The 18,606-nt window shown below is 37.1% G+C and overlaps 1 protein-coding gene and 1 long non-coding RNA gene across 3 annotated transcripts; both read right to left on the reverse strand.

Annotated features, from left to right (window-relative positions):
* Positions 1–2,732: 2,732 nt before the first annotated feature.
* On the reverse strand, positions 2,733–5,007 carry LOC148202922 (uncharacterized). The gene is made up of 3 exons (XR_015784750.1): positions 4,904–5,007; positions 4,687–4,759; positions 2,733–2,952 (listed from the first exon to the last, which is right to left on the reverse strand). It is a non-coding gene; the product is annotated as an uncharacterized LOC148202922 (long non-coding RNA).
* A 336-nt stretch (positions 5,008–5,343) lies between these two features.
* On the reverse strand, positions 5,344–16,796 carry LOC124831175 (transcriptional elongation regulator MINIYO). 2 transcript variants are annotated; one of them, XM_047305083.2, is made up of 10 exons: positions 16,451–16,796; positions 14,815–15,847; positions 12,602–12,696; positions 12,252–12,439; positions 10,546–10,651; positions 10,191–10,448; positions 9,869–10,054; positions 7,478–9,745; positions 6,222–6,431; positions 5,344–5,768 (listed from the first exon to the last, which is right to left on the reverse strand). In XM_047305083.2, the coding sequence occupies exons 1-10, from the start codon at positions 16,667–16,669 to the stop codon at positions 5,577–5,579; spliced, it is 4,755 nt and encodes a 1,584-aa protein (XP_047161039.2). In that variant the 5' UTR covers positions 16,670–16,796; the 3' UTR covers positions 5,344–5,576. The 2 variants fall into 2 exon arrangements, with proteins under 2 accessions (XP_047161039.2, XP_047161038.2); XM_047305082.2 differs by having other exon boundaries at positions 10,191–10,451.
* Between the last annotated feature and the right edge of the window lie 1,810 nt (positions 16,797–18,606).

Genomic DNA, 18,606 nt, shown 5'->3' on the forward strand with positions numbered 1-18,606 from the left:
AGTTCTAATATATGGTGATCAGTGTTTGTTGCTTGTGAATGCTTTGATGACGTGTTTTATAGGATAAAGCTTTCTCTATGTGTGGATCACCATAGCTTTAAAAACTTAATGATCGATCACCATAGCTTTCACTGGTAGTCATTTTGTATTTTGAAAACAATTTGTTATGTATTGGTGTGTTACATAAGGGTAGCGATGTATTGGTGTGTTACATTAAGGTAATAGTGTATTGGTGGTTATTAGTTAATGGATGTCAAATTTTGGGTTGTTGATTGAAGGAGAGGAAGAGTTTCCCTTATTAGTTAACTAACTACGATCGTTTAGGTTGTTTAGTGAAAAATAGGGTCAAAGTGGAAAAGTTAGGTTTGGAACTGTATAGGCTTAAATTCTGCATAACAGCCTAACAAGCCGAGCTTGATAGGATAATAGATAGAGCTCGAAAGTATAAGAGGTCATGCTCGACAACTCGAGAGGATGAGCTTGGTAGCTTTAGAGGATGAGCTCAACAGCTTGAAAGGATGAGCTCGACGACATTACAGGATGATCTTGGCAACATTATAGGATGATCTCGATAGCATTAAAGGATGAACTCGATAACTCCAAGGCCTGGTTGTTAATCCTAAAACTTCAGAACAAATAAACTAATTAACCTAGTGTAGTATTTATACTGCTCTAAAACTAATTCTAGAACTAAAAACCAAAACCTACACTAAACAAACTAACTAATATGGTCCAACATGGTCAAACATCTACAAGAAGAGTTGAAGTCATGCATGAAGATGGTCTAAACTCTACCTTTTGGATCACTTTTGGAGCCATTATGGAGCATAGCTTGTAGTAGTGTAGGTGGTTTAAGGCTTGTATTAAGGCCTCGTTAATGTAGGATTTTTCCTTAAGTTAGACATTCAAACCATGTGAAAAGTATGTGTCATGTGTCATGCTTCCATTGGAGAAGATTTAACTTTAGTAATGGTCACATGACACTATAGGAATGAAGAGGATGGTCCTTATGAGTCGTTACATGTCCTTCCCTCATTGGAGATGATTCGTGGACACTTGTCCACTCCTTAGAAGGCCTCATTTTCGGTTAATGAGTACAAAGGTGAGAGATCATGCTTTTAGGGTTTTTAGGAGACACCCTTACCTATATATAAATGTGTATCTTCTCTTATAATCATCTTTGATGTTGAGTAAAGTTATGCTGCCCATTTTTTGCCATACTACTCATCTTAGATCAAGACTAGAATAAGCCATGAGATCGCTCTGGTCACTTTCCTCTTAGAGTTGACCTAACCTCTCTTAGAGCCTTCAAACACCACATCACCACTGTTTAACCACCATATGGTTGTGAGCTTCAAACCCCTATCCTTGATGATCCACCACACTTTTGCACCATATATCTTCAAGGGACCATCTTTATTGCATCCTTTTAGTTTTGGCCCAACCTAGCCAGGAAGGTTGTTATGATTTGGTATCATAGCTTTGGTTCTTCAAGAACTAAATCTTTTGGTCCTTATCTATCCTGTTTTGTGTTGCTGATGTTATTTTCTTACATGTCTTGTTGTGTTTTTCCATCTATCATTTGTTATGGTAGTAAACTGTGACGATTTTAAAAATTAAACTACATTTTGCTCAGTTTTCCAAAAAATATGTATTTATAGTTAAATTAAAGTCATTTGAGTCTAGTTTCTAACAAAAAAATCATTTCATTTGGAGTTCTATGAATAAAGTTATGAGTAAAACACTCAGCAAATGTCAGAGTTGCTAGAATGTTATCATTATTGTTTTTCTGGTTCTGTTTTGGTGGTTTTGACTATAGTTTTGTGCCTTATAAATGCTTCTAAATGTGTTGGATATCATGTTCTTAATTTTTATTAATTCTTTATTTATCTTTTGGTTTGGTCATTTTAATTTTTAATCCTTCTATGTTATCTAGATTCATGTCCTTTACATTTCTTTATTTTCAAGTTTAACCTTTTAAAAATCACCAAAAATATGTTTAAGCAATTTTTGAAATTGTTTCATTTAAGTACCTTTAAGTGTTTTTTGTTTACATATTTGAGTTCATACTTGTTGTTAGTTCATCAACAAGTTCATAAAATTAGGTTTCACATATGTCATTTTTGAGTTTCTTACCATCTTTTGATTTTAGTAGAATTTTTCTACCATTTTGTGTATGACCTTATAGACTTCTAAAAGCATATTTGAAATCGGATTTGTGGTGTGTAGAATTGTCTTTAATGTTTTGGAAAATTACAAGAAAGTTAAAAGACAAAAGGGCAAAAATAAAAAGTAACAAAAAGAAGTACAAAAGCAAAAAAAGCAAGCAAAAATTAAGGTATATTTCACACTACCATCACTACTTTTTGGTATTCATCCTTATTTGTCAAAATACTCTTCTTTCATATATTTCAAACGGTCAAAATATTTTCACTTTTACCCTTTTACTTTCCTCTCTTCATTTATTTCTACAACACCAAACATATTAGGACATAAATGACTTTCAAAATCGGAACAACAAATTCCTCTTAACTTTACATACTCTATTTTTTATTAGAAATACTTGTCACTTCATATATATGTTTGGTATTGTTTGCTTCTATATTTTTCCTACCAAACAACAGTTAGGTGGGCCTTTACCATTGTCAAACAATGGACAGTAACTGTGACGTCCCAAAATATATAGAAAAGCATATATAATAAAGACGTCATCATGCATAATATAGGAAAGCAATCAAGAGTAATTAAGGATTACAATCATCCTTAGAATAGTGTGAAATTGAAAACTAGAGTATTAGAGTTTCTTCCTAGAAATTTCAGAGAATTTAAAACTTTAAATGCACTAAAGTTCTTCAAAATAATATGAGTTCATGGAATAAAAGCTAGCAAATCTAAGTTGCAGCACTACCGTCCCCATCAAGAGCTGTTTCCAAAGTATATCATCCTCGCTATCTACTTCCACCCAAGTGGATGATCATCGCAAAAGAAACATACACAAGCAACACAAACAAACAAGGGTGAGCTAGATATAAAAAGCATGTTATTCAACCTCACACGACATGCAAAAGTCACTCAAACATGGTAAAATGACATCACAAGACTTGTTACTTTATAAACCGACTCGTCCGAAGTAGAATGATTGCCGAGCTATGACGGGTTATGCACTCGTGGTGGCATCTACTGCTTTGCAAAGTCATTGCCAATAGGTTTCACCCTACCACACTCACGAGGTTAGTCCGTTATCACTCACCTTGGGCCATACTGGAAGCACCCAAGACTAGGACCTCCTGCTACTCCTCACCACATGAATCAATCCTCTCTACTTGAGAATGAAAGACCATTAGAGCGTCAGAAAAACCCCCAAGACTAAGCTACCATGCATTCATTCCAAACACTGAGGGCACCACCATGAATCCTCACCTTGAGGCCATGGAATTACGTCCATTACACCTAGGGCACCACCATGTGACCTCCCTTGAGTTCCATGGAATTACGTCCATTACACATACTTGTTACATTCAACCACCAAACATGTCTCATACATTCACATACTTTCAGTATAATAACATTACCACGATCATACTATGCATTTCAATCATTCCGCACACTTAATTCAAACCAAAACGAGAGCAAATGAGCTTGAACCGAACGCTATGAGCTTTGGTCGAGCACTGAGAGTTTTGGCCAAACGATCAGAGCTATGGCCGAACACCTAGAGCCCTGGCCGAACGCTTAGAGCCCTGACCGAACGCTTAGAGCCTTGGCCGAACACCTAGAGCCTTGACCGAACACCTAGATCCCTGGCCGAACGCTTAGAGCCCTGGCCGAACGCTTAGAGCCCTGGCCGAACGCTTAGAGCTTTGGCCGAACACCTAGAGCCCTGGCCGAACGCTTAGAGCCTCGGCCAAACGCTTAGAGCCTTGGCCGGACACCTAGAGCCTTGGCCGAACGCTACTTAGATCACGTACCACTAAGACCGAGCAGTATCAAAACCGAGCACCATAAAGAACGAACGCTACCAAATCAATACATGACCGAACGGTACCGAATCAACACCTGACCGAACGGTACCAAATCAACACCTGACCGAACGATACTACATCAACATCTAACCGAACGGTAACAACTAAACACATGACCGAACGGTACCAAATTAACACCTGACCGAATGGTAACAACTCAACATTTGACCGAACGGTAACAACTCAACACCTGACCGAACAGTACCAAATCAACACTTAATCGAACGGTACCAATTCAGTTCTGACCGAACCATACCAAATCAACACCTAACCGAACGGTACCAAATCAACACCTAACCGAACGGTACCAAATCGACACTTAATCGAACGGTATCAATTCAGTCCTGACCGAACGGTACCAAATCAACACCTAACCGAACGGTATCAATTCAGTCCTGACCGAACGGTAACAACTAAACATTTGACCGAATAGTACCTGTCGCGTTCTGCAGAATTATGCAGAATTGCAACCAGACTCCAGAGTACCATTTCTAGCCATTTTCCCGAGATCCATTTACAACAGCATAGTTCTACAATCACTCATACAGATCCATACAAAACAAGGTCACTCTAAACACAAACTTGTTCATCAAACAACAGAATATTACAGATCAGCATATGTATAGTTCATACAACCCATAAAAAAGAATCTAGCTCCCCTTACCTGGGTTTCTCCAAGCACAACTACTAAAATTGCCCTAGCAGTACCCTTGACAACACAAGAACTCAACCTGCCCCTACAAACCACCAAAGTGGTGACCGCAACAGCTTTTAGAGTTTGAATAGGCGGAACGTACGAAAACGAAATCCACTAGTAACATGCAAACAGTAGCATGCCCTAGGTTCAAAGACAGTGAAGGAGAAGGGAATAAATGACTTACCGATCGGAATGAAGAGGACGTTCGGTAGAAATGAAGCCCTCTACTCCGCCGACGCTTGGGTAGCACCAAAAATCGAATTTCTATGGTTCAAGAAGCTGGGAATCTAGAGAGAAGTCAGAGAAAACCTTTAGGGCAAGAGTTTTAGAGAGAGAAAGGGAAAAGTAGAAATGAAGACTCTGGCTTTTGGGGAAGGACCCTTGTTAAGGTCAGGTTCCCTTAGTCTGGCCTGGTTGCCTCCAACTAGGGCCCAATAGCCCTTTTTATTTATTTAGGCTCTTACATTAACCAACACCAAACTATCTTGGACTATATTTGAGTGATGAGAAAAGATATAGAGAGAAACAAACAGGGAGAAAATGGTAGATGTAACAATTGAGGAGATGGAAAAAAACTTATAAAATAAAAGGAGTAAAAATGTGATAAAATAGAAATCGAACAAATGTCTATAATAACTAAAATACTTTAATCCTTTCAATATGTACATTGCATGCCTTATGAAATGGTTACCATAATGAGAAAAACAGATTCCACTCTAACAAAATATACCAATATCAGTGGCCATGTATGCTCCAATCAGTACATTGGAGACCCCATTGTAGAATCTATATACAAGACTTTGTTGTTCTTTCGTATATCATTCTATATATAGATTGGTTACCTTCTAACCTCACTGTTAACTCTTCTCTACAAGAACGGCCTTCAACTTATCTACTACAGTCAAAAGAGAGGAATTTCCCTCACAAGCCTCAACCAATATTTTTAATCTGGACTCTAACAAACTCTTCTCAGAAAACACAGCATTCAGCTGCTCCTCCGTGACAAATGTTGATGGCTTGTTATGGTGAATGAGGTTCAATAACATTCCCTGAAACAGAAGTTCCATTAGTTAATGTTTTGGCTACACCACCATAATGTATGTGAAATTGTAAATACGGATGCAACAAAGTAAAGCATATAAGGAAGGATAGTGATAGGATCATAGGACAATATCTTAACTCATACTTCATCCATGACACAAATACTGCAACTAGGATCTATCTAAACAGTGATGTCTCACTGCACAATCTTAAAATTTTATTTTTTAGGCCAAATGCTAGTTGATACATCCAAACAATATGATGACAGGACAAGCACACACATATTCTCAAATAGACTCGTGTTAGGGATCACTATGAACTACACATATTCACACACCAGTTGATTTCCTTAATCAGATTCAGATTGGCTAAAACTAATTGAATAATTAATGGAAGCACAAGTTCTGAATGGAGATTAGCCTCAAGTACAATTTCTCCATCAGGGTTAAAAGTTTTGTTACCTCATGTTGCGATTTCCCTGCATAATCTCGCAAGAGAGATCTAGCAAGTCTGTTTCGCAGCAATAACTTATCCGTGGGACAGGCATGAAATATAAAAGAGGAAAGATGATGAACAACAAGAGTATATGCAACTGATCCTCGAATTGCAGCTCTGTCAAGGGCGTCTGAACACCAAGACTTTGCATAAGCTTCCAAAATTGCTTCATTATCCTGCAGAGATAAGGTACACGATTGATGTTAATTTAAATACATTGCATTCTGAATCAATGACTAGTATGCATTGCAGGTGCAACCACTAGTGTAGTACTTCCTGAGCTCACAAAAGCTTCCTCGAAGTTCATAAAGCTACAGTACAACCAACGCAGTAAATTATTTAACACAAATTCTGCAGCATGGTCAATTACAGCAATAGATTAACATGACCAAACACTATCCACAAAGTTAGTGTTTGATAAGATCAATAAGAGCTTGTCTGTAATCGCCATCTTTATTTTTCTCCTCTTCAAAGTCTTCTTTATGTTCAATGAAAGTAAATGTTCTCTAGGAAAAAACTACACCTCTTCTTTCACAGAACCTTCGCAAGAAGCAATATTATTATCTATATCCTCTTTGCCTTCTGTTACATTTTTATTTTTACCTATATTGGTTAGTCCACTGCAAATACTAATACTAGGGCTAGGCAAATATCTAGAGAAAAAACAAAAACTCAGATAACACTGCTATGTAACCTTTTACATTTTCTGTGACATCTTGGATTGTATTTATCATATCGTTTTTGGGATTAGAAGTCTTAATAGGTAAATCCCCGTTTCTTAACCAATAATACACAAAGTAAAGGTCATAGATGAATAAAGCATTCATTTTAACATTTTAAAAAAATTAAACAATTTTATTTGATGCAAAAGAAGCTTTCCTTGTACTTTGTGGCATATGCTTTTATGATTTAAAGTAAACTTTTAAGCAACTACCTTTTGAAAATTTACAAAAGTATGCATACAATAAAATATAAATACCAGTTATATATTCAACCATATATCTTCAACACAGAAAGAGTCTTAACAAATAAACTTCAAATCTAATTAACTTTAAAAAATTGTCTTGTAAGATGAGATTTATACTTAGTTCTATACTATAATTTCTAATGGTTACTAGATATCCAACTGAACATATCAAAATAACAAATACTCAAACCGAATCAGAACATGGTAATGATCCATGGTAAAATAGTTTGATATTTATTGAATATATTTTCTTACCTCCGAAGGTTCAAGGTATCCTTCAGCACTCGACAAACATTTTTCTAAAGGTGGCAAAAGCTCAAGAACACGTGCATTGGACAGTGTATTCCAGGCAGCAAGGCGAATGGAAGTTTCAACACAACGATGTAGATAGACTGAAACTTGCCGGCCAAAAATCACATCACCATAAGACACAGCAGAAAACTGCTCTATAAGCTCTTCTATAAAAGTTGAGTAACTTTCATGAATCTCAGATTGGAACTGTAGAAACTCAAGATTCTCTTTATCTTCTGAAATAACGTCTTTACTTTGGTTAAGCCTTTCCTCGTCAACAAGCTCACCATATAGATCCTGCAAAGCTTCAAAATTATCCCTGCTCCGATCATGTTCAAGTATTTCCATTCCAACAACAAAATTGACAGACAAGGAATGTAACTTCCATGTTAATGATACATGATGAACAGGAGAAGGAATGTGGCCTTGAAAAGTGGACATTGCTTCAACACCTAAAACAAAGAAAAGTCCACATCTGGCAACTTCAAGCAAATTAGAGGAATCTTGTAGTACATCATCAATTTTTTGAGTACCAGCTCGCTTGCTATGGAAAATTGTTGAGATTGGACTGAGGTAAAAGTGAGCTGGAAGTGGTAGCTTCTGGTGAGCCCATTCTAACGTTAAAGAATTACAGCTTGGACTTACCATGGAAGACATGTCTGAATCCTCATAAATGGTTTCCAAACAAGTACCGACCTTTGGAGAGGTCTTAATGCCAGAAGAACTACTGCCATCAACAGCTTTCGACTTCACCTTTTCAGACAGCCATCTGCTCCTAAAATGAGATGATAACATATTGCTTAAGTGTATGTAATCCTCTTCTTCATGTTGCCAGCTAAAGGTTTTACCCCTCCTATTAGAGAGATAATTCTGTATACAGAGATCAAGGTGCTTCAGTAAAGAAACATGCAGTAGGAGATCCAATGTCTTCTCTACAACAACCTTATCTCTAGGCCCTGCAGTTAAGCACAATCCCAAGCTAGCATTAACCCTTTGCACAGTAAAGGCTGTTTCTTCTGTCACGACATCTTTAGATGCGTTTTCAAAAATTTCCAGCAAACAGACAAGAAATCTTGCATCTGTTTGTGCCAATAAAACTGTCACTGACCAAAACCCTCCACCTGGGGCACCCCATCCAATTCCTGCTCCTGGAACAGGTCCACCTCTGCCAAATGACTCAATGGATTGTACACGGTGCCACCCTGAAGAAACAGAAGACATGAAAACATCAAGCATATACCTCAAGTCAACCATAAACCCATTAACAATGCCACCCTTGAGTACTTTTCCTTCTTTCGAGAAACTTTGTTCTTCTTGGCTTGGGATGCCAATCTTGGCAGACTGTATAAGATTATCAATAGTAGTAATAATCTTCACAATTCCATTCAGACAACAGGTGGAAGCTAAAGACATTTCAAGATCATTCTTCTGCCTCAAATAAATTAGTTCCTTCATAAAAGATTCACCTTCAGAATCTCTACATTTTGTCCCAACAGATGCAGAAAATCCCAAAAGCCAATGTTTGATCAACTCAAGTCCAATCTTAGGTACAAATTCTGGAAGCCATGGCACATGCCCTTCAGTTTCATGAAAGCTGGTAGTACTCCCCCATGTCATCCTTTCAAGCACTCTGAAAAGCATGTTAGTCACTGCAGTATACGCCCACAATAAAGGAGTTGAAGAAAAACCTCGGAAACTATAGTCACATCTCCTGTCTTTCTGTCCCTCAAAGAATTTAGATACTTCCGGATCACTTATAGTCGCCATCCACCTTATGGCTAAGTCAACCATTGGACCAACATAACTCCAAGACCATACCTCTGAGTCACCAGTGAATTCTGGAAGTTTATTGTTTAAACACTGCTTTGAATATAAATTTGGAAGTCTTCCAGACAAAGACTCCAGAACAAGGTATGCTTCCCTGGAGATGGAAGTATATTCATCCAAAACATTGTTTTCAACAAGTTTTTCAAATGAAAGCGGTTTCAACCAAAAAGAGAAGGCAGGGAACATTTCTGAGAAGTACGACACACAATATCCATATTGAATGCAAACCCTCCAGAATTGCAGTTGTTCAACAATCAGAGCAGACATGAGTTTACATTTTTCCTTCCCTAACCTTAGCCAGTGGTCAACAGAGGAAGGACTTTGATACAAATTCCAAATCATAGCCTGAAAATGCCCTTTCTTTATAAACTCCAGACAAATTGTCTGGTTTAACCGAGCTAACACCTTGTCCAAAATAAAATAAAACATTAGGAATGATTATCTAGCTGCTGATGCAGAAATAACTTTACATAAGTTACAAGGGAAAATGTATCAACCTAGAAAATAAAACGGAAAATTACCACTCACCTTCAAGAGTCTTACAGATCTTATCATAGAAGATCGAATTTCAAAATTGTCATAAGTAAATCTATTCACAATTGTCTGAACAAGTCTTTCGCATTTCAGCACAGCATTAGCACATGTAGGTGAATGCCTCGCTAATGCAATAAGTATAGAAATAATACATTCTTCTAAAGCTGTCGTAGGATCCGTCTGCAACCATTAAAGACTAATGAATTTGACGTGGAAGTTCAAAAATTGTAATTTGTAAAACTGAAATATTCTTAACCTTTGTACACAAAATCTCATGACTTCAAATGTTTCAACATGGTTAATTATTAAGTTTTACCTCCAAAAGATAACGAAGTCTAGGAAGGATTCCCATGCGAACTAGACCTACAGTAAAATCTTGCCCAGCAACAACTATATCATCTTGAATAGTATGTTTTCCTTCGGTCTCATTGTCCATTGAATCGTCGCTGAAAGTAAGAATATTGGAAGGTTTAGCGCTGTACTTCCAGAAACCCCCTTGAAGGAATCCAACGTTAATATCTGGTCTGCTCCTAAAAACTGGAGCTGTGAAAATATCCATGTCACAAGTTGCTACCTTCTGGAATTAAAGAAATAAATTAATCAGATGAATATAATTTTAAACACAATAATATTATCAAATTAAAGATAATAACTATGAGAAATTCAATTACCTCTGAGATATCCCAGTAGTTCTCATTTGCATCACAACTCAATACACATTGAACAACTTTTGCACAGGCCAGAACTACAGAATTGTGATTATCATCAAGACATATCCTTCAAAAAATCAGAGCGCAACTGCCATCATATTAGGCTCGTATAATGAGGACAAAATAATTATATGACAACACAATTTAAGAGAATTGAAGTATTAATCAGAATATTTTTCATAAGCTACTCATAAGAGTGCATCAAACACATCATAAAGCTACCCTCTAGCCTCACCAACACTCCATGTTATTAACTACATGGGGACAAAAGGATGATGAGTCAAGTACATCTCACTCTTCCAATAGAAATCTAGAAACAGCTATGCAGGTAATAAAATTACCCAAAGGGAGGCTGTTGTTCCAAGTATGCAAGCTAGGAAGAAGACCACAATAAAAAATAGGAAGATCCAGAGTACACAGTAGCTAACCGCAAATCATAATAATTAACAAAGCTTATATAAGCACAGAATTTATTAATATATAAGAAAAATAGAAAAATATAAGAGGTTAAGAAGCCTCAACAACTAAAGACTCGACAACCAAAAATTAAGGTAAAAAACAAAGATCAATAAACATGCAAAACATGCCAATGTCTCCATTGATCTAACAAAAACAAAAACTAAAAAAGACTATAACCAGAACACCACAAAGAAGCTAGGAAAACTACTTGATCCCTAGTGAACCCAATAGAAGACTCATGAAGAGATGAAGCAAGCATTTCTATCCAAAAAAGTATACCCAAAGAAAAAGCAAGAACAACCAAATCCTCCAAAATTAACATACAGGAACTGCTGAAGATTCTCCAACAAAAGCCAATATTCACTGAAAACACCAAACAAATTATTCCAGAGAAAGGGAACTGCTGAGTAACATTAGAACAAATAAGAACCAATGTAACAGCTAAATCTACGCATCATGCAGTAATAAGGGCTCAAGAGAAGGCAGATATACATTTTCAAATTTGACCAATAAAAACTTCAAAAAGAGGGAACAGAAGGAAAGACCAGCTAGCTGGAATGAAGAAAAACAACCACAAAGAAGACATAGCCGAAAACTAAGCAGTAGAATAGTGATGGAGTGGTTGGATCACAGGATATAATCAGTTTGACAGTTTGATTTCATGTTAATATTATACAGATTTAAATAAAAAAGGAGAGCTGGAGAGAAAGGTATCTTCATTGGTGAGTAATGACGTGTTACAAAAAGACAGCACTAATTGTCATCCCCAAGAAAGGGTGCCAATCCTAAATAAAAAGAAATTATGAAAAAAATAATTAAATATGGAAATCACTCCCAAGATATTAACTAATATAGTCTAAAATATTCCAAGTCATCATAATCATGTTATCAAATATTTTAACACAAATAAGGCTGGCTTCTAGAGTAGCAAGACAGTAAATACTCAATAATGTCAACAGATATTTGCTCTCTAGCTTCTTCGAGTCTATGTCACGTGCCAGATGGGCATGATATTACTAATTATATACATAACCAAGACTGAGATTTACTTAGATACAAACTAATCAACTCGTGCGCTAAATTATTAATTGCAATAAAAGCAGCAATATTAATTTTCTTAAAAGAGGAAAAAGATAACCATGCAACTTCACTCAGTCATACAAGGTAGTTGACAATATCAACAGCTTGGACCAAAAAGTAAAATTTACCTAAGTGACAACACAAGCTCAGGTTCTGGACCCAGTGCAAAAGCCCAAACAGCCTCCCAGTCAACTGATTTGTCAACTTTGCTCTCATGTTTTGTCATATGGCCTGTTCTGTCTTTACAAATATAGTTCAATGCCTTATCAAGCAAAGATGACAGGAGATGCAATGCAAGGGCCCTTTGTCCAGGAATCTAAACAAAAATATTGGCAAATGCTAAATTACTAAAGGGGAAATATTATAATTTTCTTTATCTAATATCCATAATTGTGAAGCCATCTAAACTGTTCCAAATTCAGACATCCAATATACTGCATACAACTGAAATATACACCAATTTCGACAAATAACATACCACACTTCTAGTGAGTGCCACTGCTTCTTTAATTGTATAACCAGCAGCACCAGGGTCTCCCTCGGTCCGCAGATAGTCGCGTTCAGTGACATTATCTGTATAATGACAGAGAATTGTCACGTAGAAAATTCAAAATTTATATGTTCAACCCCAACCTATTTCCAAAGTAAACATGATATCCACGAATATTGAAATCTATATTCACACCTCCACTCTGTTTTATGCAAATGTTAACAACTAGTATACTTAATATAGAACAGGAAGCAACTAATATAATCTATGAACTTGGAAACATTTGGAAGCAAAGGAAGCTTCAATCAGAACAGCTCTGTTAATTTCTAGTACAATTCCGAGGGGTTTGGATAGGGGGCATTAATATACACAGCTCAATGCTCTTAGACAGACCATAATTTAGCAACACTATTGATCTTATGTTGCCTGTATTTTGCATTTACTGGGAATATATTGCCTAGATGATACACATGGAAATGCTAACATGTAGATAGAGATTAATGAAAGCAAATATTTGTTTGATGAAAATTCAAATGTTTTTCAAGTCCAACGTAATTTTCCTCCTCAAAGGTGTTAGAGATCTCACATCGATAAAACAAATTTACAATATATAAGTAAAGGCAACCTTCACCTTACAGGTTTATTTTGTGAGGTTAAGTTAGACATATGTTCACTTACTAAGACAATATTAAAGCCTAACCTAGCAAGGCTTGTTGAGCCTATTGTGTCACCCACTATTACACCGTTGTCGAACTACTTACAAATATCTTGTCCCACAAGTGAGATGTCCATGCCTTGATGGAGGAGGTGTGTTGGAAATTCTACATTGACTAGAGATAAGTTCAATTTACAATATATAAATAAGAGCAATCTTTACCTTAAAAATCAATTTTGTAAGGTTAAGGCATGCATATATCCATTTACTAAGAGGCCAAATCATGTAATTGTATTAAAATCAGAGTCCCAAATTCCAAATATTAGGACAAATAAGTATCCCCCACTGTCAAAAAAAGACAGACTGAAAAATTGGGGACCGAGAAGTTAAGTGTAGGCGTCATTCACCCAAGTGTATGTCCTGAAGAAAGATGGGGGATGGTGATTTTGTGTTGATTGGATTCAAAATCAGGTTACCATCAAACAAACAAGGATGAGGAGGATGATATTAAGGAAACGTCCTTTTAAACTCATGATGGACATTATGAATTGGTATCTAGTTTGGTTTGACTAATGTTCTTCAACTTTCCAAACCTTAATGAATGAGATGCTAAAAACCATTTTGAGGAAGTTTGCGTTAGTGTTTTTTTTTTCATGACATTCTAACTTTTAGCACCAATCAATAGGAACATGTGCAACAATTGGAAGTAATTTTGGAGGTATTGTTACAACATGATATGAGAGTAAATAAAAAGAAGTAGCTTATCGGCTGGAACTTCTGCCCCATTCCACCCCATTCCAAAGAGCACCTGATATTCCATGTGGCACTTTTTAAGAATGTTATACACCCCACACAAAAGACCTCAGCCCCTTCCTAAAGTACTACCACTAGCTCACAAGTTGAAATTGTTTCAAGAAGCTTTTGCAGGATTGAAAAATAAATGATGTTCGCCACAGGAGATTCTCATTAAATGGCAGCAGTTACCAGAATTAGAAAGCAGTTGGGAGAGACTTTTAGTTGTGGCATAAAATTTTCCACAGTTCCACCATGAGGACAATGTGCATCTTCATGGGGTGGGTATAGATAGGGTATGGGCCCCTATTGCAAAGGTTTATGAAAGAATAAATAAGGAAAATGGGAAAAAAGTTATATGATGCTAGGAGTTAGTTACGATGTCAGCAGAGTTAGTTAAGAGTAAGAGAGGTCAGTATAAAAAATGAGGAGAGAGAAGCTGAGGGCACGGGATATATTGTTGGGAGGATTCTGGTTCCTCAATGAACCATTGCTATTCTTTTCTGTAATATCTTACATTTTGGAAATAAACACTGTTACTTTCTTGTTCTGGAAATTCATTTGGTTTCTGATCCAGTTTCTATATAATCTATCAGAAATAACTGACCAATAAAAAAATTCTTAGCCAATATATATCAGTTTACAGAATCCATAACAGTATAAAAAGATACTATAACATGCAAGGATATACAAAGCATCATATTGACATTAGAACTCAAGATAGTTAAGAAAACATAAGAATAGAAAGGTGTACCGTAGACTGATGACTGTTCAGAATCAACAACATCCCCATCCAAAGAAAATCGTAGCTCTCTAACAGCCTCAACTCTATTGCTCCAAGCATTCCATGTGCTACTACTAGCGGTGGTTGAAGTCTGTGCGCTAATTTTGTTATCATCTAGCTTTTTTTCGGATGGTGATGTCATCACTGTATGAGAAACACCATTCTCTGTGTGCAGATGCTTGGCATCCTGAAGACTCTGATTATGTCCCTTCAAAGATTCTGAGCCAGTGCCCACTTCTGATTCAGTGCCCACTTCTGATTTTAAACCATCTCGTTTCTTCAATTTCTCGTGCCCCCTCTTCTGTAGTACTTTTAGTAATGAAGGGTTCATCTTCGCCATTATCTCAGCCTGGGCTTCTGCAATCTCCTCAGCTGACATTTGCTGAATCCGAACTTGATTCTCATAATCAATTTCACTTTCCAGTGACACAGACTTTTGGTCACTAATGATACTATTGGAACTAGAAAAAGACGGCATGTTTGAATTTAAGTGAGTTTGCTTTGGTCTTTGCACATCTAGAGATCCAAAATTGTAATCAGACATCCTATCAGAGCAAATTTGGTCTAAACCAGAATCAAATTCACTTTGGTCCTGATGATGTGCCTTATTTGATGTATCTATATCCATAATCTTTGTTGAACTGATAAACCCACCATCTGAGTCATCTAACAATGGTTTCATATCCACTTTCATCTGAGAAATAATATTACTATCAGAAGATGAAGTTTTCTTGTTTAGACTCTTACTGCCGTTTTCATACTTCTTTTTCCCTGTACTTTGGCTAAATCTTGACACACCCTCCTCTGATTCCTTCACCAAAGAAGAACCATCATCCGAACTGATCTCTTTCCATTTTCTAAAATCCAAACCCTTTTTCCTCCTCCTTTCTACCGGCTTAGCAAAGGCCGAAACTCTTTCAAACTCCTGGAAATTTTTATCTTCTTCATCCTCAACGTTATTGTCACCATCATCATCCTTTCCATTAGTCAGTGGACGCCAATGCTGTAAAACCACCAGAACCTAACTATCAGTCCAAAAAGCTTACTACACTTTACACAAGTTACATTCATAGTAAACTAAAACGAATCAACGTAACAGTCACATTTTCATTTTTCATAGCCTTCTTAGACCTTTGAGGCTCAACAGACATGATGAACAGTTCATTGGTTACTCCTACATAGATTTTTTTTTCACACAAAACCAAGTAATACTAACTAATTTATTCTCATATCTAACGGGAGACAAAGAAATAGAAAATCCCTCTATTTCATTTGCTGTGTTCACTAAAAAACACGCTAGAGGACAACTTAAATAAGAAGAATGCAGTGAACCCCACCACATGCCAAAACAAAGTAGAACTTCGTATATATCTCCAATTAACACTCACGAAATCTAAATTCAAGCATACCCTCCTCGGTTAAACTCAATATAAACATAGAAAACATGAAAAGACTATTTGTTTTTTCTTTTCATACTTTACTCATCACAACACATCTTCGTTTCAATTAAATTCAAGCATGATACAATACAATATAAGAACAAAAAAGCTTTACAGTGAAAAGGGTAGCCGAAAGGGGAGTTCAAGGAGAACGAAAGGGCACTTACAGGGCCATGTGAACGGTGGCGCGCAACGGGGAAAGGTAGAACAGTGGATTTGGGAAAAGAGATGAAGGGTGTTGTGGGGTTGTTGTGTGAATCAGAGATACCCTTTTCCACGATGGAACCAACCAATTGAGAGGCATCTTTTTCGTTTATTTGCAGTGAACTCGTGCTCAAAATCTTCACTTTCTTAGGTTGTTCTCTTCCCTTTGGATGATTCTCCATAGCAGTTGGCACACACTTCACCAACACCAAAACAGAACAAAGAGTGAGAGAGGGAAGAAAAAAGAACGAAACTATGAAGGGTTGGACTCCGGAATTAGGCTTTCTTGGGCAGCTTCTGCACCTCCATGTATTTGTTGCTGCACCCCTATAAATAAAATTTCCGTTTTACTCTTTGCATTGTATAATTGGAAGTCAACATGGAATTTTGGATTATATAAAGTTAAAAATAATGTAATTTATAAGTCGTTTTTTTTCTTATAATTTTTTTTTAATTGTATAATCTAAAACAATGATTTTTGAATTATACAATTCAAAGGTAAAAAATAAGTTTTAAATTGTATTATTTAGAGGCAAATTTCGGAGTATAATTAGAAAGCTAAGTAATTTTTTTTTTAATTTTAGATATCTTTTTTAACTTTTAAATTAGGTTAGATATATTAAATTATTAGATATTTTATCTTTATTTTTTATCTGTAGTTTGCTTGTTATTATTTTTTTTTTTGGTATTTTGGACTTAGTTTTTATTTCTTTTATTATAAATATAGTATCTTATGTGTATATTCCATACAATAGAGGTTAATCTAATATATATTTTTTACTATATTGAACATGGTGTAAGAGCTTAGGGTTCTTTTAGGAAAAAAATTTGTTGCATCTGGCATTACACCCATCATTTCCTAAGAGACATTGTGTGCATGTATGCATGTGTGTTGTGTGCGTGTGTGCGTGTGTGCGTGTGTGCGTGTGTGCTTATGCGTGTGTGTGTGGGTGTGTGTGTATGGGTGTGTGGGTATGTGTATGTGTGTGAGTGTGGATATGTGTGGGTGTGTGTATGTCTATGTGTGTGTGTATCGGTGTGTGCCTGTGTGCGTGTGCGTGTATACCAGTGTGCGTGTGCGTGTATACCAGTGTGCGTGTGCGTGTATACCAGTGTGCGTGTATGCATGTGTGTGTGTGCCTGTGTGCGTGTGTGTTGTGTGCATATGTGTGTGTGTTTATGCACGTGTGTGTGTGTGCTCTATGCGTATGTGCTTGTGTGTGTGTGTGCTTGTATTCATGTGTATGTGTGTGTGCGCGAGTGTACGTGTGCGCATGTCTGCATGTGTCTATCTGTCTATGTGTGTTCCTATGTGCGTGTGTGTTTGTGTTCGTGTGTGTGGGTGTAGGCGTAGATGGGTATATATGTCTGTGAGAGAGTGTTTAACTACTTATGTACTTGTGGGCGTGTGAGGGTGTAGGTGTGGGTTATTGTGAGTGTGTATATGTGTGTGTCTGTTTATGTATGTGTATGTATGCGTGCGTGTGTGTGTACGTGTGTGTATCTATGTGTGTGTGCGAGTGTTTTTATGGTCGTGTGTGCATGTGTGCGTATAGGCGCGTGTGTCTGTGTGGCTGTGTGTGCGTGTGACTGTTTGTGCATGTGTGTTTGTGTGTGTGCATGCATGTGTGAGTGTGTATGTGTGTGCGTGTGTTCATGTGTGAGTGTGTGCTTGTGTGTTTGCGTTTGTGTGTCTGTATGCATATGTGCGTGTGTTAATACGCGTATGTTCGTGTGTGCTTGTGTGCGTGTGTGCTTGTGTGCATGTGTGCGTGTAGGCGAGTGTACGTGTGTGTGTCTATGTGTGTGTGCATGTGCGCGCGCGTGTGTCTGTGTGTGCGTGTGCGCGTGTGGGCGTATGTGTTTTTGTGCGTGTGTGCATGTTTGCTTATGTGTGGTTGTGTGTGTGCGTGTGTGGGTGTATGCTTTTGTGCATGTGTGTGGGTGTGATTGTGTGTGTGTGTGTGTGTTTGTGGGGGTGTGTGTGTGTGTGTTGAGCTGTGGGTTTGTGTGTATGTGTGTGTGTGTGAGTGTGGGTGTAGGTTTTTGTGTGCGTGTGTGTGTTTGTGTGTCTGTGTGTTTTCGCGTGTTATTGTGGGTGTGTATGCATATGTGCGTG

This window comes from Vigna umbellata, chromosome 3 (genome assembly GCF_029865625.1).
Source record: "Vigna umbellata cultivar VRB3 chromosome 3, Vumbellata_1.0, whole genome shotgun sequence".
Taxonomy (NCBI): Eukaryota; Viridiplantae; Streptophyta; class Magnoliopsida; order Fabales; family Fabaceae; genus Vigna; species Vigna umbellata.